We start from the raw sequence: 23,441 nt of genomic DNA, 5'->3' as shown, positions 1-23,441 counted from the left end.
ATAGTTTAGGGGAAACGAAGATTGAAAGAAAAGTAGAATAAAATGAGTTATGGAAGAGTGGAAAGGTTAGTAAGGAAGAAGGGAAGCAGGGAAAGGATGGAGGAATGGAGGAGGGAGTAGAAGAGGTGTAATGAAACTTGAAGATTACAAAGAGAGAAAATGAAAATGAAATGAGAGTTATGGAGACGTCATGGAGCAGGAAGGGAAGCAGGGAGAGAAAGAGGAAAGAAGGGAGCAGAAGAAATGTAATGAAACTAGAAGATTACCAAGAGAGAAATGGAGACTGAAATGAGAGTTATGGAAGGGTGGAGTGGAGAGGTCATGGAGGAAGAAGGGAAGCAGGGAGAGAAGGAAGGAGAGGATGGAGCAGAAGAGATACAATGAAAATAGAGAATTGAAAGAAAAGAAAAGTAGAATGAAATGAGATTTATGGAAGGGCGGAAAGGTCATGAAGGAGGAAGGGAGGAGGTAGGGAGAGGGGGGTGAAGGGGAGGCAGGATTACATCACCACCCTCTTCTAATGCAGGGTTTTGGGTCGTGTTGAATTCCGTGCGTTTGTTTGTTTGTTTTAAGTTTGTTTTGCTTGGTCTTTTTGCTTGTCACTGCCTCCTTTTTATTTTATTTTTTTATTTTTATTTTTTAGTGACATGTTTATTCTCTCTCTCTCTCTCTCTCTCTCTCTCTCTCTCTCTCTCTCTCTCTCTCTCATAGCGTTTTCTCCATTTTTTATTATTATTTTTTTCCATATTTTGCTTCGAATTTTTTTCCATTCAATCCCTTTCTTATTTTTTCATTTAGCTTTATGCCTTTGATGATTTCCTTGTTACATGCATTATTCTGTTTTCCTATCATTCATTTATTATTGTATGCTTGTGACTGCATGAGAGAGAGAGAGAGAGAGAGAGAGAGAGAGAGAGAGAGAGAGAGAGAGAGAGAGAGAGAGAGAGAGAGAGAGGAAACGTTACTCCAATCTACCACCATTAAAAAAATAAAAATAAAAAAGCGCTGCGCAGTTCTCCCAAAGGCGCCGCGCAGCCTCCCAAAGCCACACGCGATAGAATGAACAAGGCGACGGTGTTGATCAGGCGCGGGAAACAACGACCTATTACCGCGGGCCTCTGAGTCATTTCCTTTGTGGAGACGAGACCGTTTATGGAAGGATTGAGGTCGTGGAAGATGCATGAGTGATTTTTTTTCTTTTCTCATGAGGTCTTATTTGTTGATCTCCCAGCGTTGTTTGCAGTTTTTTTTTTTTTTTTTTTTGGGGGGGGGACAGTTCCATTTTTTTGTGAGTTTATTTGTGTTCTTCTTCATATGGTTCTTTTTTTCTTTAGATTTTATGCTTTATTTGTTCATCTAGCGTTGTTTTCTTTTCTCTCTATTTTTTGGGGGGGCTGTTCCATTTTTTTGCCAGTTTATTTGTGTTCATCTTCATGTGGTCCATTTTTTCTTTAGATTTTGTTTTTCCATTCTCCCCTCCGCATTTATTTTTCCCCTGCTGCTCCCTTTTGGGTTTTCTGCTTTACCTTTTCCCTTCTTTACCTTTTTCCCTCCCTTTCCTCTCCTTTTCACTGGTTTCCCCTTTCCCTCCCTTTCCCCTCCTTTCCACTGGTTTCCCCTTTCCCTCCCTTTCCCCTCCTTTTCACTGGTTTCCCCTTTCCCCTCCTTTCCACTGGTTTCCCCTTTCCCCTCCTTTCCACTGGTTTCCCCTTTCCCTCCCTTTCCCCTCCTTTCCACTGGTTTCCCCTTTCCCTCCCTTTCCCCTGCTTTTTCCTTTTCCTTCCTTTCCCCTGATTTTCCTTTTTTCCTCCCTTTCCCCTAGGTTTCCCTATATATTTTCTGCTGTTTCCATTTCCTCTTCCTTTGAGTTTATATTTGTGCTCATCTTCCAGTGGTTCTCTTTTTTCGTAATGATGATAATGATTTTCCGCTTTTTCTTTATTCCTACGGTTTTTTTTTATTTCATCTTTTTTTTGTTTTTTTTTTGCGGGGGGGGGGGGGGGATGGATACCAGTGATTTTCTTATTTTCCTTTATCATTCCTGCAAGTTTTTATTCATACTCATCTCCCTCTGTCTTTCCCATGGTTTTTTTCCCACATCTCTTTCATGTCAGGAGCTGTTTTTTCGTTTACCTCCCACACTCACACCCACCCACCCACACACATACACACACACGAGTCTTATGCTAATTGTTTTATTGTGTTTTTTTCTTTATATTGCTCTGCACTTTATTCATCCTCATCTTTGTTTTCTTGTTCTTCTGCTTCATCATTCTTCGCCTTCCCCCACTTCGTCCTCGCTGCTTGTCTCGTTCTTCCTTCAAGGGCTCAAGGGCTAATGCGACGGAGATGAGCACCGAGGCCAAGCGCATCTATAGCGTTTGCCCCTAACTTTAATAATTTACTTACTTCATTATCCATGTTGCTTACTTTACTTACTCCAATATCTTCCTTGTTTACTTTACTTATTATCCACGTTGCTTACTTTACTTATTCCAATATCTTCCTTGCTTACTTTACTTATTACCCACGTTGCTTACTTTACTTTCTCCATTATCCACGTTGCTTACTTTACTTTCTCCATTATCCACGTTGCTTACTTTACTTTCTCCATTACCCACGTTGCTTACTTTACTTTCTCCATTACCCACGTTGCTTACTTTACTTTCTCCATTACCCACGTTGCTTACTTTACTTTCTCCATTACCCACGTTGCTTACTTTACTTTCTCCATTACCCACGTTGCTTACTTTACTTTCTCCATTACCCACGTTGCTTACTTTACTTTCTCCATTACCCACGTTGCTTACTTTACTTTCTCCATTACCCACGTTGCTTACTTTACTTTCTCCATTACCCACGTTGCTTACTTTACTTTCTCCATTACCCACGTTGCTTACTTTACTTTCTCCATTATCCACGTTGCTTACTTTCTCTATTACCCACGTTGCTTACTTTACTTTCTCCATTACCCACGTTGCTTACTTTACTTTCTCCATTACCCACGTTGCTTACTTTCTCTATTACCCACGTTGCTTACTTTACTTTCTCCATTACCCACGTTGCTTACTTTACTTTCTCCATTATCCACGTTGCTTACTTTACTTTCTCCATTACCCACGTTGCTTACTTTCTCCATTACCCACGTTGCTTACTTTACTTTCTCCATTACCCACGTTGCTTACTTTACTTTCTCCATTATCCACGTTGCTTACTTTACTTTCTCCATTACCCACGTTGCTTACTTTACTTTCTCTATTACCCACGTTGCTTACTTTACTTTCTCCATTACCCACGTTGCTTACTTTACTTTCTCCATTATCCACGTTGCTTACTTTACTTTCTCCATTACCCACGTTGCTTACTTTACTTTCTCCATTACCCACGTTGCTTACTTTACTTTCTCCATTACCCACGTTGCTTACTTTCTCTATTACCCACGTTGCTTACTTTACTTTCTCCATTACCCACGTTGCTTACTTTCTCTATTACCCACGTTGCTTACTTTACTTTCTCCATTACCCACGTTGCTTACTTTCTCTATTACCCACGTTGCTTACTTTACTTTCTCCATTACCCACGTTGCTTACTTTCTCTATTACCCACGTTGCTTACTTTACTTTCTCCATTATCCACGTTGCCTACTTTACTTTCTCCATTACCCACGTTGCTTACTTTACTTTCTCCATTATCCACGTTGTTTGCTTTACTTATTCGATTATCAACGTTGCTCTCTCTACTTACTCAATCACTCACTTTGTTTACTTACCCCATTACTTTACTTACTTGCTTACTTTGCTTTCTTTACTTAGCTTACTTTACTTACTTTGCTTACTCTACTTTGCTTACTTTACTTTGCTTACTTACTGCATTACTTGACTTGCTCCATTAGCCTCGTTTCCTTTTGTCATTGCTTCAACAAACCGCATATACCAATCACAGCAGTATTCAGGCGCGTGCAAGTAGGTTACCCTGAGAATGCATAGTCTTCATAAGCCGCAGTATAGATTCTCCTTCGGCTCTTTCCTCCTTTTCCTGTGCCACTCACCCCAAGCCTATCGTAGCCCCTCCTTCCTCTGCCCCTTCACACTTCATCCTAGCCTCCCTCCTCCCCCCTTATCGTGCCAGTTCTCCAAGCCTCAAGTGTTGACGTTTCAGTGTAGATGATGGTGTATTTTTAACCCCTTAGCATCGAGTCTGCCTGAGGCCATCACTGTGGCAGGAGTTCAGAAATACCTTACGTTGGAGGTGTTCTTCCTCGCCTTTGTGTAGTTTCCATGGAACCTCTTGACTTGGCTTCATTAATTAAGATTTATTCCAGCGACCGTGACTTTTATTCCACGTCTTCTCTGTTGTGTGAGTCACGTTCCGGCCTTTTTCATCCTGAGGGCCATCCCTTGACCAGTTCGGCATCACGTAACGAGTCCAAAATATACGTACCATCCCTCCCCCTGGTGACGCGTGTGGTCTCGTCAGGCATGAGTGGAGGAGGGGATGGTATAACCTGAGTTTCAGAGGTTCCCCCCACCCCATTCGGAGACGCTCCTCCTTCTGTAGAATAACCTTTAGGCGGTTGTTTTGCTGTCTCATTGGGTGTGAGTGATGGGCGCGTAGTAGAGCAGACGTTTATCCCAAGCTCTCGTAGGCTGGGACCTGGCGAGGCAGGGTGTTGGAGGTTCACAAGGCGACATTATTTGTCTTCAGTGGTCACACTTGGCCCATTCGACGGTGACTCGCTGCTTTATTTTCAAGTCAGAAGAGTCATCGGGGGTTGTTAATACTCAAGTTTTCTGGGGAGCCCTTGACGCGTGTGCCCCGCTTGGCACTACGGAGATTATAAGTGTCCTGGCGTCGCTTTTCTCGGCCTCTTAGCCCACGCACCCTCCAGTCTGCCGTGGAGTACCACCACGACTGCCTTGGAGTGACCCTCGCTCGCCGTGCACACCCACACTACACGCCGTGTGTCTCGTGTCTATGCCGCCCTGACCCTGGCCGCGGGGTGCCGTGACAGGTTGATGGCACAGTGACACTCGCGCGGACCCTTGCTCGTGCCGCCGTGACAATTGACAGTGACGATTTGCCTAAGGTTTCGCCGCGTGGTGCTGTGACAGATAGCCGCTGACAGCCTGCCTCAGGCTCTGCCGCGTCCCTCGCTAACAGAGCTTACAGGTGGCACTGGCGCGGGGTGACAGCTTCCGTCAGGTCCCCGCCACGTGGCATCTTGACAGGTGCAGTGATAACAGCCCGCCTTGCCCCCGCTGGCCCGGCGGCATGTTGGCGTGGCTGCTTGTGTCGTGCCGCGGTGATTGGTGACACAAGGGTGGTCCTGGTGGCAACTTCATGCATTCCACAGTGGCGTGGTGGCCTGGGAGTGAGTGAAGGGCCTGAAGCGGGGCAGCCATGACCCAGCGCATGATGAACCTGCTGGCAGGGCGGCGACGCAGCTATCGCATGGCTGGCTACGAGGAGGACGACGACCTGGAAGCCAGCGACGAAGAGTGCGCTGCCTTCCTGGCCGCCACAGCACCCAGCCGCGTCCCGCAAGACCTCAGCAACCCCGTGCTGACCCTGGGCAGCAACCCCCTGCCGTTACGGTCATGCTCGCGGTGCCCACACAGGACCTACACTCCGGTCGACGAGGTGGCCAGCAGCCTCCTGCGGCGGTGGTCAGGCCGGGACCAGCACGTGCTCGACATGCTGCAGGAGATTTTACTCATGCCAAGGAGATACTCTGACTTCGACTTCTACGCCGCCCTCATCCCCGGCCTGGTGAGTCCCGAGGCGGCGGCCGGGCGGCGTGGGAGGGGAAGGCGTAGCGGACCACAGGGAGAGGGGTTTGGGACGTATGGAAAAGGAGGGGCGGAGTCCATTCACTGATACGCCACGCCAGTGCTTGTGCTTGGTTATTTCTCTCTCTCTCTCTCTCTCTCTCTCTCATGTGGTTTATCTTAATTTTAGTAAGGCCTTCGATAAGGTACCTCACCAGAGACTGTTAAATAAAGTCAGGGCTCATGGGATAAGAATGAAGGTATTTGATTGGATTAAGGCGTGGATTAGCGACAGGAAACAGAGGGTTACCATTAACGGTAAAAAATCCGAATGGGGTAATGTTACCAGTGGGGTTCCTCAAGGTTCAGTTTTAGGCCCGCTTTTATTCATTATCTACATCAGTGACATAGACAATGGGATAACTAGTGACATAGGTAAATTTGCAGATGACACCAAAATAGGACGCACTATTAGGACAGGGGAGGATGCTAGAGCACTGCAGGAGGATCTCAACAAACTGTCAGCTTGGTCAGAGAAATGGCAGATGAATTTTAACATCACCAAGTGTAGCGTACTTAGTGTAGGAACACGGAACCCATTACACGGGTATATTTTAGACCCCACAGCGATAGGCAGGTCTGAGTGTGAAAGGGATTTGGGAGTGTTAGTGAACTCTGACCTAAAACTAGGGAAGCAATGTATTAGTGCGAGTAATAGGGCTAACAGGGTATTAGGCTTTATTAACAGGACGGTAACCAACAGGAGTGCAGAGGTCATCCTCAGACTCTTTTTAGCGTTAGTTAGGCCACACTTAGATTATGCTGTCCAGTTTTGGTGCCCACACTACAGAATGGACATCAACTTGCTAGAATCAGTTCAGAGGAGGATGACCAAGATGATTCAGGGGCTGAGGAACCTCCCATATCAAAATAGGCCGAAACATCTAAACTTACATTCACTAGAGAGACGAAGAGTGCGGGGAGATCTGATAGAAGTATTCAAATGGGTCAAGGGTTACAACAAAGGCGATATAAGTAAAGTACTGAGAATTAGCCAGCAGGATAAAACTCGCAGTAATGGATTTAAATTAGAAAAGTATAGATTTAGGAGAGATATAGGCAAGTATTGGTTTAGTAATAGGGTGGTGGGGTAATGGAATAGACTCAGCAATCACATAGTTAGTGCAGGGACGATAACTTGTTTTAAGAGTAGACTGGATAGCTACATGGACGAGGACGACAGGTGGCAGTGAGGTGTGGGTGCAGTAAGGTGACAGGGTACTGGTGCGTGCCTAGTACCGCCGGTATAACGAGGATCAAGCCTCTACCTATAACCCCTGTAACTATACCTCACCCATCGTGAGTAGTGGGGCGGATTCTGGAGCTGCCCTGTGTAGGCCACTCGCCTCTTGCAGTTTCCCTATGTTCTTATGTTCTTATGTTCTCTCTCTCTCTCTCTCTCTCTCTCTCTCTCTCTCTCTCTCTCTCTCTCTCTGCCGCGCCATCCGTCCATGGCATGAAATAATTTATTGTTGTTTGTATTTCGTCAACCAGCAGGCAAAACGGATCCTTTCTGCGCACAGGAACGCATATAGCTAAAGAATGGCTGTGTAACAGTGTGTGTGTGTGTGTGTACGCGCGCCAGCCGCTGCAGGGATCATGCACGAGTAGCTGGAGCAAAATAAGGCAGCGAGGAGCAGCAAGGGAATGAAGCAAGCACCGCGTGGCCTGCCTTTGTTATGCAAGGGCCGGGCCGCGGGCGGGCGACGGGCGGGCTTCAGGCGGGCTGGGTGGAAACGGGTAACAGAGGGAGAGTAGGGAGGAGACTTGAGGCGAAGGAGAGGCGGGGCGAGTGAGTGGGCGTGTGAGGGAAGTGGGAGGGGTAGGAGGAGGAGGAGGAGGAGGAGGTGGAGGAGAGCGACTTCATGAGTCAGCAACCGCCCCAACGGTCGCCGCCTTGGTTAGTCTCCCTCTCCCCCCCTCTCTCCTACCACATTTTCTCAATACCTCCCTCCCGTCCTTCCCTTCATCCCCTCCTCTTACATTCTCTCCCTGTCCTACGTCACCTCCCCCCTCCCTTCATCCAGCCATCCTCTCACCTCTTCCCCTCATCCTCCTTACCCCCAATATCTTACACCCATTCCTCCTTCCTTCCTATACTTCCATCCATACCTCCATGCTCTCCCCCCCCCCCCCCTCGTTCGTTTTATACCTCCTCTCGTTCCTTACATCCCCTCCCCCTCCCTCCATTCTGTACTTTCCTCCATAACTTCCTTTTCTCTTGTCCTTCCGCCCATCTTTCCCACCCCCTTCCTTTCTCCTTACCCCCTACCCCCACAGACCCCACCCAGTCCTTGCTCCTTACCAGATTCTCGCTTGTGAGTTCGAACTGGATATTTTTTCTCTACACCAAATGAAGGTCCGTTTTCTCACCAGTTTTGGGCGATTTTAATGCGTTTTATTGTGATTTCTTGTTTTGCCATGTGTTTTTTGGTTTATCTATTTATATTGAAAAAACTTTTGGTTAGATTTGCGTCTCCCAGAAGTTTTACCATTCATTACTTTATCTTTTCATCGTTTAAAGGAGAAAAAAAGGTTATGCCCGCTTATTGAATGATGAGAAAATATAAGAGCATTAACATGAAAAGTACGGGATAACTTTTGTAGCTCGATCTTTCTTTATCCTCCGCTTTAGAAAGCTGATACCCGTGACCACTCTTCTTATCCTTGTGTTGATGCTTCTTGTGCTTCTTGAGTGATGAGAACGGAAGGGTAATAAGTGCTAAGGTCCGGGATGTCTGTAGCTCCTCGAATCCTCCTCCTTCCCTTACTCACGCGATGAATGAGTCACTTTCAGACGTTCATTGCGGAGCTGTTCCGACTTTGTTGACTCGCTGACTTAATGAATTGAAATAGAAGACGAAGTCCAATGAAATCCGTGACCAATTAACCCAGAGAGAGAGAGAATGCTTGACATTATTCCTCGCAGCTTCAACCATGATTGTAGTGATGGTTGACGTGCTCTGACGACGAGGAGGAGGAGGAGTGGATGGTAGGTAGGTGGTTTGAAGTTAGACAAATTCAGATTCAGCAAAGACATGGGCAAGAGTTGGTTCACCAATATATTTGTGGATGAATGGAACAGGCTTGGCAGTCATGTTGTGGGTGCCAATACCATAGCTACATTGAAGAAGAGGTTGGATAAATTCATGGATAGTGAGGTAAGGTGGGGTTAGGATTACAGGAGCTGCCTTGTATAAGCCAACCGGCCTCTTGCAGACTCCTTACATTCTTATGAGAGAGAGAGAGAGAGAGAGAGAGAGAGAGAGAGAGAGAGAGAGAGAGAGAGAGAGAGAGAGAGCAACATTCGGATAAACATAAATCAAAGAAGCACATTATAAGATACTGGAAGACGGATGAAAAGAACGTGATACTGCAGTATTGTAACAGCCCCGGAGAGAGAGAGAGAGAGAGAGAGAGAGAGAGAGAGAGAGCAAGCGGTGGTAATCAGGCCTGTGCTTTCAGCGGTGCCCTTGAACATGGGGATGGTGACGGGCGGTGGTGAAAGGAAGGAGCGGGGAAAGCGGGGAGGAAGAGCCGGGAGGACGGTGGTGCCAGTAACATGAAAACGACGACGTGACTGAGGGAGTGATGGTCTTTAGGGCTTCCGTAATAACACGTCATGCTCGGAGACCACCACACACACACACACACACACACACACACACACAGGCGGGCCTCACGAAGTACTGAAGGTCCGTGTATACTGCGCTTAAAAAGGTCATGCCACATTAAGGATGAGGTAATGGCTGGCTACATGCACAGCGGCGGGCGGGATGAAGCGGAGGACTGAAGGAGTGTTGCAAGGATTCTCCAAGTGTTGGTGTGAGGTCTGTGGTGTTTCCCAGACGCACCCAATCACCTTCTCTGCTTCATTCCTTAGCTTCTCCCTCCCTGCCTCACTCCTTCACTACGATGCTTCAATTCCTCTCATTGGTCCCTTACTCAGTTTCTCTCCCTACCTCACTACTATTTTACCTTTCTTCCTGACTCCCTACTGCCGTCCTTCCCTTACTTTCCCTCCTAGGCTCATACATTTTCTTACCCTCTCTTTTTCTCTTCCTCTCTCCTTCACAGTTTACCTCCCCTGCCTCCATCATAACTTTTCTCCTTCCCTACATCCCTCCCTCACTACTTCTACCTTTTTTCCTCACTCCCTCTTTACTGCCATCCTTCCCGCCCTCCCTACCTGGCAATATTTCTTTGCCTGTCTCTCCCTCCCTCTCTCCCTAATCTCCTCACCACTTCTTACTTTCCCTACTTGCCTCCCTCCCTCCTCCACCTGCCGTCTTGCTCTCTGCTCTTGCACAATTGCCCTCAGTGGCCTCCAGGCTCTTGCATCCACTGTTTGCCCCTGAAGCAGGCCGGCATGGCATTCACACACACACAGCTCTCCACCCCTGTGTGGAACCTCCATTGTGGCCTCAAGGTTTCTCGGATGTCCTATATCGTTAAGGGAACGTTGTCAAAGCAAGCCTCTGGAAACATGTACTTCTGTTGTTGTTATTTATTGTTTGAGTTGTCCTTGTACGCGCGCGCGCGCGCGCGCGTGTGTGTGTGTGTGTGTGTGTGGGGGGGGGCTAGAAACGCGTGTAGGGTGAGAGGTTATGTTTTCTCGCTTTTTTTGGGGGGGAGGGGGAGGGGTGTGGTATGAGGAGCTAGGTTTTCTCCCTTACAATTTTTACGATTTTATCACTACATCCTTTGAAACTTCCTGTGCATTACGTAATTATTTCAGTATTTTAATCCTTCCAGTAGATTACGCGGTTGCCTATAATTAGCAGTTAGACGTATGTCAGAAATGCAGCTTCGGGAGCAGACTTTTCAATACGGTGTTATTATTTTATTTTCGCTTCTTTCGAGACTTCCTGTACGTGGGTGCTGTAATTACTTTAGTACGTGATCTCTTGACTTTGAAACGTCCTGTAGATGCCTCCTTGAATACTTGTCAGAGACGGGAGTCCAGGAAACGGTGCATCATCACGGTTATCACGGTGACGAGCAGTGACATTTCTCCTGTGGCCAGAGGCTTCTTAAGTGAGGTGGTGGACAGCCTTATAAGGGTGTGAGGAGTCTCGTGATGCTACCCCAATCTTCCCTCCCCTACCAGCATCCATTGTTCGTGGACACGCAGGCTAATGCCAGCCAGGGTGTCCGCCGTGCATGGCAAGAGCAGGGACCCACATTAGTGTGCCTGCGTTGTCTTATGTAAAGTATGGATAGGCACATGAAAAGGAGAAGAAAGGAGAAAGGGGGCGAGCAGAACTATAGCCTGATATATTTCACTTGGGATTTTCAGTGGAGGTCAGAAACCCTTTACTGATTGATTGTTTACGTGTCTGGCATGACGGAACGAGGAGTATTCTGAGCCACAGTGTTGTGTTGCCCGGCCTGCAGGTTTGGTAAGCTTCTTAACGCGGGGACACGCTGTTTGTGGGACGATTCCTATTAACGGAGGAGGATGAAGTGAACTGGTGTGTGCCGGTGGGTTACTTGAGCCGCGAGTCTTTCTGCCTGACACTGTCATCATCTTCCTCGATTGTGGGACGGTTACCGTTGATAGAAGAGTGAGGTGAACTGAAGTGGGCTGGTTAGTAATCGTGGGCTGTAAGAACGTCTGTCTGTCGCTCTGTCGTTGGTCTGTTGCCGTCTCCTTATTTCGTTTGTGGGACATTTCCTGTTGAAGTGTGCCGGTGTGTTGTCTTTAGCTAGGAGTCCGTATGTCTGTTCGTCTCCGTTTCAGCTGCCGCCGCTCCCCACAGCCTCCTCACTGTTTCCGTGGGCAGCCTGGCGGCGCCCTCCCCGACCCACCGTGTGCCGTGTGTGACGCAATGTTTGCCTACGTACATTCCGCCGCGGTAACTTGCCATACGCTGTTCATGATCGGCGGACTCTTCAAGGCAAGACTTATCAGTCCTAACTTACTTTGTGGGCCGCCGCATCCGGTTACAGCCCCGTCACCTGTCATACGGAGGCCGAGATGTAATGGGCGGGAGGAGGCAGGGAGGGGGAGATGTAACAGGAGGGAGGTGGGAGGAAGGGGTTTCGGGAAGAGGGAGGGGAAGGAGTTAATAGGAGGGAGGGTAAGGAGGAGGTAATAGGAGGGAGGACGGAGGTAGGGGTTCCGGGAAGAAGGAGGGGGAAGCTCCAAGGGGGGAAGCGGGGGGAGCGGTCGGCTTCGCGTCCCGACTCCCCCCTGCTGGCCGCCGCGGCGCCTCCCGGCTCCACTTTTGAACGAACCGTCGGCGAGAGAAGACGTTCGTTGCGTGTGCCCGTTACCAGGGTGCGTGTGGCTGGCGGTGGTGTATGACTTGGTGGTGACCAGAGTTTTATGCCTGTGTTGATAAAGGAAACTAGTGAAGGAAAAGGGATGAAGTGAATGTTATTACGACACTAAGCAAACAACCACCTCCCTGTGCACTGATATTACGTGTATGGCCTGGGAATTGGAAACGACCTGATGTAGTCCTTAAGTGTGGCTAAAAAACTGGATATAGCACATAAGGAGCATAGTGAAGACTGGACTAATATATATGCGAGAGTGGCAAAACTGCAATAACGATACTTTACGTTGGTCCACGATTCTGGCAACAAACTAACGAACGAACGGCTTATCAACGAATACCAGTTTTTTTTTTTTCCCATTTTATGACCTCCATTGCTTTGAAACGCTTCGCGGGTCCGCCTCTTTTTCATCCTTACCCAACTTACTCGCTCTTCTTAATATAACTTTTTCCGGTTTAATTCATTTATCGCCCAGTGTTAACGAATTTTCAAAAGTTAAGTCGAAAGTATTTTTTTGAGTTTTGGTGCCGGAAGTGTGGATAGAATTGAGAGAATGGAACGTTATAAGGGTGGTGGTGGTGGTGTTGGTGGTGAGGCACACAGGCAAACCAAGACAAACGGTCGGATTCGTGGACGGAAGTGAGAGGGAAAAGAACGTTACAGGAGGTGGAGGAGGCAACGGTGGGGTGGTGAGGGCGAGGCATGGAGACGGGCAGACGTTACTAAAGGAGGTTTTTGTGGGTGCTCTGAGGTGGTGGTGGGGGAGGCGCCTAGATACAGACGGTCATACAGGAGGAAGAGAAGGTATTGAGATGAAGTGGTGGCGAGGCGGACAGACAGACAGACAGACTGACTGACTGACTGACCGGCGGACGTTAGGCAGTCTGCAGCTGTTGGTTGAGACAGGACGGACGCTGCGCCGCTCGGAAAGTGTACATAGTGACTCATTCTGCCCTCCTCCGCCCCGCCCTTCTTACCTCACCCACCTCCTGCTGCTGCTCCTGCTCGCCCTCTGCTCCCCGCTCAGTGTCATCTTTACCCTTTCAGGATAAAGGAAATTGCAGGATCTGTGATTTGTTGTAAGGAGTCGTTGGAATTGCCGTGAACAGCCGCCAAGATGGTTCAGTTGGTAAGCACTAGTTCGATGTTTTGACTATTTGAAAGTTATTGCAGGCATCGGTGTTATTGTTAAATGGTTTGAAAGGCTTAAATGTAAACCTACTCAGCATGAGGATTTTTTAACTTGTGACATTTGTGCTGCAGACCAAATTTCGACCTGTTAGTATGTGTGTGTGTTTACGTGGTTAGTAAGTCTAGGCAAGGCTCAGAATGAAAGCCATATTGAGGAGTTAGGTCTGTTCTTAAATAGAACAACCCATGATGGCGCTGTAATTTTGAACGTGAGAAGATAAACTTAGTTTTCTTTGTGTATAATATTCTGACATGCAGCAACTCCTTGGTCGTTACTAGGTGATTAATCAGGTAAATGAAGAAGACAGGCGAAGTGTATTCACGAAGACAAAATTAACAATCAGTGACTTTTATGACATATCCAAACGAAACGACAACAGTATTGACCCGACAACAGTAATTTGCAAGGCATTTAACTTTACAAATGAAATTTTGCTTTGGGGGCGTTCCCTCGTTGGTTTTGATGGACAGTAGTGACGTAGCTACGCCACCGTTCATTCCTGTATGCAGTCACTTAGGTTATTGAAGAAACAGGCAAGCGGTAAAAGGTAAAGACTAGGGAAGATACCCACGTCTTGGACATTTTTTTCACACGAAAGAAGCTCGTAAAATTTCAAAGTGTGCATGAGTAATGAAGTGAAGGTGAGTCATAGCCAGACGATGTCGAGTGGGGAAGCTAATATCACACAGCTGGTGTGTGTGTGTGTGTGTGTGTCGGAGGGAGAGTTTATTTCGACAATTTCTGATTAATTGACACCTGTTGACTCGTTTCGTAAAATATCGAAATGACACGGAAATATCTGGGGATGATGATAGGTTTATTTCATTTATACTTGTTCGTCACGCATAAAAGTGAAAGGAATTTCTCCAAAAAATCCTCATACTTTTGTACATTAATTGCACATTGATGCAGTAGGAGGCGACATCAACTTACTGATGAAGCTAATACCTTGCTGCTTTTTCCAGCCCATGATAGTAGTGCTGGGGGAATTGGTTTACAAAGGACAGGCGTGCCCTGTGGTGCCTGCCTGTCACTGTGTTGCCAGGGATCAAGGGATGTGTCACGTTCCCGCTGTAATAGACCAACTATTCGGCTCTTTATTAACTAACCAAGTGAGGGACGAAAGCAAGATAGTCTAGTCCAGTATTTGTTTTTATTATTGTCAAGGTGGCTAACTGAATTGTTTCTGAAGTTAATGGACTAAAATGAAACAACCACCAAGACTCAATTTACTTAATGAACTTGATGAAAATAAATACTAACCAATTCGTTGTTTTGGGACACCTTAAGCAGTTTAGAACCAGTTCAGCAATACTCGGCTAACAACACTCGATTCTGTCTGTAGTAACTGCAACCTTTACAGTCAAAACCAACAGTACTTTAAACTCCCAGCCAGTGAGATGTTAACTGCTGCTTGCGCACGGCAACATCTGTGGCCCGTGTACTGTTGTGGCCTCTGCATCATTATCTTAAGCCATTACTAGTTTCCTGCAGGACATAGGCTTTTCCCAACCTTATCCACCAGTTTAATAGTACTGCACTCCATCCTGCTCCGGCGAATGCTGTCAATAAAAAACTACTTGCTTTAAAAGAAAATATATTAGTTATTACCCCATCTCTAAATGTAATATTTCAAAATTAAAAGATTATTAGAGGACAAGTGTAATAGTAATGCAATGGATCAATATTAGAAGTAAAAGGAATAGACACCCTTTAATAGAGCCCACGAAAAGAAATATGTTGTGTTTCAGCCTAAAAGTCTGAACCATCATCGTAATTACTGAGTTCACGTAAAATGAGAGTTGTCTGTCAGCTGTGGCGCATTAAATTTTGCCGCCTCATATATCCGTCATTCCCTCAAGGTCACACAAGCATTTCATTCTACCCATTGAGGCCGCAAGGCTTGAGAGTTCCTCCTCTTTCTCCCTCCTACCCTTCCCATTACTGCTCTCTTAAGATGAGTGCGTGACTAGAATGCTTGGTGTGGTGACACATTCGTAAAGCTTCAAGTCCATAGAATGTGTTTTCTTTAGCTATTTGTGTTAGCGTTTGACGGCAGTTTCTTGCTGTCAGTCAACAACAAAATTACATACTAGACTTGAAAATTTCCTAGTAACGAGTGTAACTGTTGTGGATGATAATTATAGCAGTGGGGTGTGACCAACCATGGGATGGAGATGAATGTGTGATAGAAGTTTAGTTTGAGACCCTTACCACCCCCTCTCCGCAGCCCCAGTCCCTCCTCCCCCTCCCTTTTTCTCATGTGGGTCAGGATATCGGCAGGTGTGCCACCACCTGGTCTGCTGTTTACTTTACTCCACACTTGCATTTGTACCTTTTTCAGCATTTCTTTAGCTCGTCCTGAACGTTTTCCACGCACTCGACTACATTGTAAATCTATCGCCTGCCTCTCAGAACTTTTCCAAATATTGTATCAGTTTATTATTGCTACCACAACAACCATGAATGATATTACGTAGTACTCAAAACGGGATCAAGGCCGCTCGTTACCCTGACCTCAATGATACTTAATTGCTAATTGAAACTGAAGAGGCTATAAGTTTACTTTATCATACTAGCTTTTGTCTATATAGTAAATGAGTATGGTAGCCAAGGATAGTTACACTTGGGTCATGTAAATATTTCCATTGCTGTACTTTAATATAAAGAAGAATACATATATATGTGGGAAATGCCCAGGAGGTATGTCACATGTGGAAGCAGGATGTTTTGCATTCAGACTCCAAAAAAAAATAAGCCATGCGTGAAATACCAGACAAGTTGCGGAGTAGAAGGAAGTATGGCTGGCGAGGAGAGAACTAAGACTGATACATTGGAATAGAAGGGTCTTGGGGGGGAGAAGGATGCCTCAGTCGAGTGGATGAAGGAGTACCTTTACTGGCCTTGGTTGGGGGCAGGAATTGGTGGATGGGGCTTCTATTTTTAACCATGGGGTTTGACGGGGGCTGGACAGCCAAACACATACTGGCATTTTGAGATGTTAAGATTGTGTATTGTTAATAGTATATGATGGCAAAAGTATATTACCCATCTGGTACTATGTATTGCAGTGTTCACCCGTAATGATGTTTAAAAAGCTGTCCACCCTAGATTGGCATCAGTTTTACTCTCGAAGGTCTTAAATAAAATGATAAAAGCTATTAGAAAAATTTACTTCATCATCAGTATAAGTTCCTACATTTACTACTATTAGCCTATGGGTTAGATTTACAGGAGCTTCCTACAGACATGCGGCGATTACTTGTGTTATGTAATCGATTACGATTACTTCATATTTTCACGATTACGATTACGGCTACATGATGTATTAATCATGATTACAATCATGATTACAGGAAGGACTGAAAGGTGAACTTGCAGATTTCATAAACATGTACCAAACTAAATATTTCATTGGTTGAATTACTACAGATACTTAGAGTACATACTTGCTGTACGAGAAACTATTAACTTAAACTTTGCTAGTGTAATTGCAAAAGTAATCACGATTACGATTACATTTTTAATATATTCGATTACGATTACTTAAAAAAAATAAGAGGGTAATCGATTACGATTACTTGAAAAACTGAAATCGAGTATGATAACAGATTACGATTACCCCATGTCTGGCTACCTAGTATAAACTTACTGGCCCGTTAGAAACTCATGTTCTTACTTTTTTGTGTCAATTTTCCACTGGGACAATGGACAATATATATATATATATATATATATATATATATATATATATATATATATATATATATATATATATATATATATATATATATATATATATATTATAGTTTAGATATGTAGGGACATATACACAACAGATTACCCACTTGAGGATATTTAGTGGGTTGATCTGAGAGGTGGGTGAGGTAGTGATGCTCATGTTTGTGTTTATTTCAGGTCAATGTGCGCGTCACCACCATGGACGCGGAGCTGGAGTTTGCCATCCAGCCCAACACGACAGGCAAACAGTTGTTCGACCAGGTGGTTAAGACCATCGGCCTACGGGAGATCTGGTTCTTTGGACTCCAGTATGTTGATTCCAAGGGCTACGTCACCTGGCTGAAGCTCAACAAGAGGGTAAGGCAACACCTGTGTTAGAGGAGTGGTCATCCTTCTAACTCCTCCCCATAATTTTCAAAGCAAGATGTCACTGAACACTTCTATCAATCAGCTCAACATTAACTAAACCAAACTTTAGTTTAACAAAAAGTATCCACCAACAGAATTTGTCTTGGCGCATTGCACGTTACTTGTGGCGGTTCCCACAGACTAAATTCAAAACAAAATTAAACACTCACTGGGTAAGGTGGTAAAATCTGAAAACGTACATGTGTTTGCCCTAGTTGAGCATCCAGAATACTGTGTGTGCTGCCTGACCTGAAGGTTGATAAAGTAGTGCCCAGTCAGCTGAGAAAATTTCCTAGAAATGGAGAAATAATATCATTTTAGCAGATCTACTTGTGATTTTGTTACTGTTATCTTAAACGATATGGTATTGTTGATATAAATATGTAATGCAATAACCATATTCTTTTCTAATCCTTCATTCAAGCCTCTGTACATGCTGCCTAACATATCTTTATTCGTGTTTCCTAACTTTCCTTATTTTTTAGCTCCACTACACTTGTATAATAACCACCAGAACAAAGGAGCAACCCAGTAAATATTTTGCAGATTACTTAAATACTAGTAATGTTAATGTGACTGAGCTGATGGATAAGTTTTTGTTGCTGTACAGCTAGTGTATTGTGCTCGGTTTGAAGTAAACTCTGCCCCTTACCTTTATTATTTGTTTTGTGAAACAAATTTTATAACATTTTTTTATCCATGTATTTGGTGCTTATACCGAAGTTCAGGTTTGGCGTATTTCTATAATCCTGGGTGTTCTGTTGCAGGTCTTATCTCAAGATGTTAAGAAGGAAACTCCCCTACAGTTCAAGTTCAGAGCAAAGTTCTATCCCGAAGATGTGTCTGAGGAAATAATTCAGGACATTACACTGGTAAGGTTTCATTAATCTTCTTTAGCACCTTGTATCCCATAACGAAAATGATAATCACTTTCCATAACAAACACTGTTTTTTCCATGTTATGGAAAAGGGGGATGTTTATCTTGTAACCATAAACCAGCCCACCCATCCATACCTCCACTACCAGGGTTTGGTCTAACTATTGAGAGCAAGAAATTTTTAATATTCAAACCTAAGCTGACCTTCCTTTCTGTAGTGCCTGTCACAAGGTAACAGGATACTCACAAGTGCCAATCATCCCATTCACAGCGCCTGTTCTACCTGCAAGTGAAGAATGCCATCCTCAGCGACGAAATCTACTGCCCACCAGAGACATCCGTCCTGCTGGCCTCTTACGCAGTGCAGGCCAAGTATGGTGACCAGAGTGCCGACATTCACAAGTCCCTGGCCAGCGACCACAGGGTGTTGCCGCAGAGGGTGATGGACCAACACAAACTGACGCGTGATGAGTGGGAGGAGAGAATCATCACCTGGTACCACGAACACAAGGGAATGCTCAGGTAGGGGGGTCACTGCATTGAACGTGGGGACATGACCCTAAAAAGTTCTTGAAAGAAGTGTTCAAATACATTAACAGTTGCATAAGTTGGTGAAGCTTTTGTAACTGAATAAGTGTTTACTGAACCTAGCTACCTTGCCTGAATTGATTGCTTTCTTGTAGAGAGGATGCCATGATGGAATACCTGAAGTTGGCACAAGATTTGGAGATGTACGGCGTTAACTACTTTGATATCAAAAACAAGAAGGGCACCGAGCTGTGGCTGGGCGTTGATGCCTTGGGACTCAATATTTACGAAAAGGATGACAAGTAAGGACTGTTTTGTGTGTGTGTGTGTATGTTTATTTACCTAGTTGTAATTTTATAGGGCCTGGGCTTATGCTCGTGTGGTCCCATCTCCATATCTGTACTTGTCTAGTTTTTCCTTAAAGTTGTGCACACTCTTCGCTGATACTATTTCCTCTCTTAGTCTATTCCAAACCTCTATGTTTCTTTGAGGGAAGCTATATTTTTTTATGTCTCAAGCATCTTCCTTTTCTCAATTTTTTACTGCGTCCGTGTTTTGCTGGTGTTTCTTACTTCTCTTAGTAGTAACTCCTCATTATGTACTTCCATTTTATTCCACAATTTGTAAATTAGTATTAGGTCTCTCCTTTCTCTTTGTTCCAATGTTGGTAGGTCCATTTCCTTTAACCTTTCTTCATATGACAATCCCTCCAGTTCTGGAACCATCTTCGTTGCCATCCTTGGTATTCTTTCTAGTTTTTTCACGTGTCTCTTCTTATGGGAAGACCACACAGTTTCCGCATATTCATAGTGGTAATCATCTTTTTCATCATATCCTTATCCATGTAGTGGACTGCTATTCCTATATTTCTTACCATTCTATACATATCACCGAATAACCTATTTACATGACTCTCAGACTTTTGATTATCTTCATTGTCACTCCCAGATCCCTTTCTTCTTGAACTTTTAATATTTCTCCCTCTCCCATTCTATATGTCCACTTTGGTCTCCCTTCACTCTTTCCCATTTCCGTTACATGACATTTCTTCACATTAAACTCCATCTCCCATTTCTTACTCCAATCCCAAATCTTATTTAGATCCTCTTGCAGAATTTCACAGTCTTTACTATCTCTTATGTGTCTCAGCAATTTCGCATCATTTGCAAACAAGCTCATGTAACTATTTACTTTTTCTGGCATATCATTCATATATACTAGGAAAAGTATTGGTGCCAGTACCGATCCTTGAGGAACCCCGCTATCTACATTTCTCCATTCCGATTTCATGTCCTTTACCACTGTTCTCATTTCTCTTCCCTTTAAGTAACTTTCCATCCAGTTTTTCATTTTCCCTTTCAATCCTCCTCTATTTTCCAGCTTCCATAATAGTCCTGTATGTGGAACTTTGTCAAAAGCCTTCTTCAAATCCAAATACACACAGTCTACCCATTCATCCCTCTCCTGTGTTATGTCCGTCACTCGAGTAAAAGCTTAATAAGTTTGTTACACATGAACGCCCTTGTCTAAAACCATACTGTTTTTCTGTAATTATATTGTGTTCTAAAAATTTTGTCCATTGTTTCTTTATCACTTTTTCACATATTTTACAAACTATACTGGTCAATGATACTGGTCTATAGTTCAGAGGTTCTTCCTTTTTCCCGCTTTTATATATAGGGACCACCTCAGCCCTTCGCCATTCCTGAGGTGGTCCCTATATATATATGTGTGTGTGTGTGTGTGTGTGTGTGTGTAAAATCTCTCATTCTTGACCCAGTGAACATGCATCACTGTAACTATTGCACAGTTATGAATGAATAGTACCATATTTCTTGTTCTTGCAGACTTACTCCCAAAATTGGCTTCCCATGGTGTGAGATCCGAAACATTTCCTTCAATGACCGCAAGTTTGTCATCAAACCCATTGACAAGAAGGCGCCGGACTTTGTGTTCTTTGCGCCGCGCCTCCGTATCAACAAGAGGATCCTGGCACTGTGCATGGGCAACCACGAGCTGTACATGCGGCGCAGGAAGCCAGACACCATTGAGGTGCAGCAGATGAAGGCACAGGCCAGGGAGGAGAAGCAGGCAAAGCAGCAGGAAAGGTCTGTCAGGGAAACATATTCCAAAGGCTTAAGAGATTCAATGAGCTAGGCATGCAAGATTTCCTGGCACTTCATAGAGGCTCTGTAATTTATTTATTATAACATGTTGACATTAATATTTGTTTATGGAAAATTTTAATACAATAATGTTAATATATATGTTTTGATTGAACTTTTAATATAACATGACTATCTATTTTGACAGGGAGAAGTTGGCCCGGGAGATTGCCCTGCGTGAAGAAGCTGAGAGGAAGCAGAAGGAGTATGAGGAGCGGTTGAAGTCCATGCAGGAGGACATGGAGCGGCGCCAGAAGGAGCTGCTTGATGCTCAGGAGACGATCCGTCGTCTGGAGGAGCAACTGAAGCAGCTGCAGGCGGCCAAGGATGAGCTGGAGTCCAAACAGACAGAGCTGCATGACATGATGGTGCGTCTTGAACAGGCCAAGGAAATGGAGGCAGAGGAGAAGCTGAAGTTAGAGGAGGAAATCCGCTTCAAACAGGAGGAGGTGAACCGCATCCAGGAGGAAGTGAGCAACAAGGACGAGGAGACCAAGAAGCTACAGGTCAGTAAAACTTTAATCAGAAGTTTTGGTATGACCAGTTTACAGAAATGGAAATATGCTTATATTTTAACTCTAGATTTAAAGTAATGGTTGCTCAGTGTGTGGTAGGATTAATGTTTATAGATATCTATTTTTATTATTATATAGTTATCAATAAGTTAGTCTGAGTGCTCAAGAAATGTTTTATTCACTTATATTACAGCTTAACCTTATAAAAGATAGACTGTGATCTTACTTAGGCATTTCTTGAAAGATGCTGAAACAAGAGCTCTGTGAGGGAGAGCCTCGGGTGGGCGTGGGTGGTAAGGTAACTGGTTTGTGGAGCTTGCACTGTGACCTTTGAGTTGGAAGTTTGGTTGAGAGGCTGTTTGTTTCACCCTCAAAAATAATCCACGACACCAAATATACTAAACTATTGGATGTAATTTTGTCCATTCTCATGTGAAACCTTTGTTGTGTCAACAGATGTTTCCAGCAGCATGCCAAGATTGCTTGTGTAAGGCGCAAACCCTTTGAAACATTGATCTTGCCTTCACCTTTTTTTTTTTTTTCTTTTTTTTTTTCTGTGTATTATTTGCACTCACTGCTTTGTTATAGTTCAGTATATTTTAATATTTTCACATTTTATAGGAATGTATCATTCATAAAGTATGTAACTTATGTTGTAATCCAATTTTTTAAAGGCTCATCAGTAACCTAAATATTGATATTGGGACTTTAAGACACAAAGCCAACAGTAATTGTACAAGTTCAAGCAAAACTTCTCAAGTACAATGCTGGGAATATGTAAAAATGCTGTTTTTAACTATTATTCTTTATTAAAACAGACTAAGTCGATGCATTCTTAAAAAAAAAAAAAAAAAAATTCTAAACAGGACATTCTTTACCACTGCTTTGAAAAGCATGGAGCACATACATATCCTCCAGATATTAAAGAAAAAACTAACAACACATTTGTCCTGCATACCAGCAATTATGATAATATATAATATTACTATATAGTTCTTTTCACAAATTCAAGACTATTACTGACTACAAGAAGACATTGATGTGTTATCACTATTTCAATTAGTTTATAAGAAAATCTCTGGTTATGATGCCAGTTTGAAGGACCCTTTCAGTTATCATGAAACTATTGAAGGTATAATGGCAGAGTACTAACCAGGCTTAGTTTCAGTGTAATTCAAACAAAGACAGGTTATGTGGCCGAGCTCTTAAGCACAGACGTGAACATACATACTCACCTTGCTCTTCATTGCAGCAAGAGGTTGAGGAAGTGCGCAGGAAGCAGGAGGAGGCCTCAGCTGCCTTGATCGCTGCCACAACCACGCCTCAGCACCACCACGTGGCTGAACAGGAAGGGACGGAGGAGGACGATGATGTTCCCAATGGGGATATCTCCAAGGAACTTTACACCAGTGATGAGCCCATTGAGGACCCCATCGAGGAGAGGAGGACCTTGGCTGAGAGGAATGAACGCCTACAAAACCAGCTCAAGGTGAGGAACTGAAGTTATAGTGTTGATCCTTTGTTTCTTTAATTCAAGGTACAGTCACCTCTCGATTAACGTGAGGGTTATGTTCCTGGAGATGTTGCATTATTTAAACAATTTCCCCATAGGAAACAATGGTAATAGGGGGGTTACATTCCTGGACACTGGGAAAGTCTGCCTATTTTGGGGATTTTGTTACTCTAACCTTAAAAAAACATTATTAATACATTAGTGGGTCATGGAAACAGCAAGGGCGCACGTTCTAATTTTGTTTAAATTTGTTCTTCACCTGCGTTGGCCACTGTCCCTCCTCACCCCGTGCTCCCTTCACCTCCGCCACGCTTGCCTCCTTCCTCTTCCTTTGACTGCCCATGCTGTTGGTGACAAGGATGACTCCTTTGAGTTGGAATTTTCTAAA

At 44.4% G+C, this 23,441-nt stretch overlaps 1 protein-coding gene across 6 annotated transcripts in view; it reads left to right on the top strand.

The window, feature by feature from the left end:
* Nucleotides 1–23,441, top strand: part of LOC127006665 (moesin/ezrin/radixin homolog 1-like) — an 81,203-nt gene that overhangs the window by 55,354 nt on the left and 2,408 nt on the right. For 4 of the 6 annotated variants that reach the window (XM_050876833.1, XM_050876835.1, XM_050876834.1 and 1 more), the window contains 7 exons: nt 17,224–17,403; nt 18,222–18,326; nt 18,604–18,854; nt 19,016–19,162; nt 20,708–20,968; nt 21,174–21,531; nt 22,793–23,029. In XM_050876833.1, the coding sequence (XP_050732790.1) occupies nt 17,224–17,403; nt 18,222–18,326; nt 18,604–18,854; nt 19,016–19,162; nt 20,708–20,968; nt 21,174–21,531; nt 22,793–23,029 (1,539 nt within the window). Of the gene's footprint in view, nt 1–12,029; nt 12,112–13,160; nt 13,243–17,223; nt 17,404–18,221; nt 18,327–18,603; nt 18,855–19,015; nt 19,163–20,707; nt 20,969–21,173; nt 21,532–22,792; nt 23,030–23,441 lie in introns of those variants that run through there. The other 2 variants (XM_050876832.1, XM_050876838.1) reach the window with 2 other exon arrangements.

This window comes from Eriocheir sinensis, chromosome 33 (genome assembly GCF_024679095.1).
Source record: "Eriocheir sinensis breed Jianghai 21 chromosome 33, ASM2467909v1, whole genome shotgun sequence".
NCBI classification, from domain to species: domain Eukaryota; kingdom Metazoa; phylum Arthropoda; class Malacostraca; order Decapoda; family Varunidae; genus Eriocheir; species Eriocheir sinensis.
Note: the sequence above shows the minus strand (reverse complement) of the source record. Positions and strands in the feature narration are given on the sequence as shown.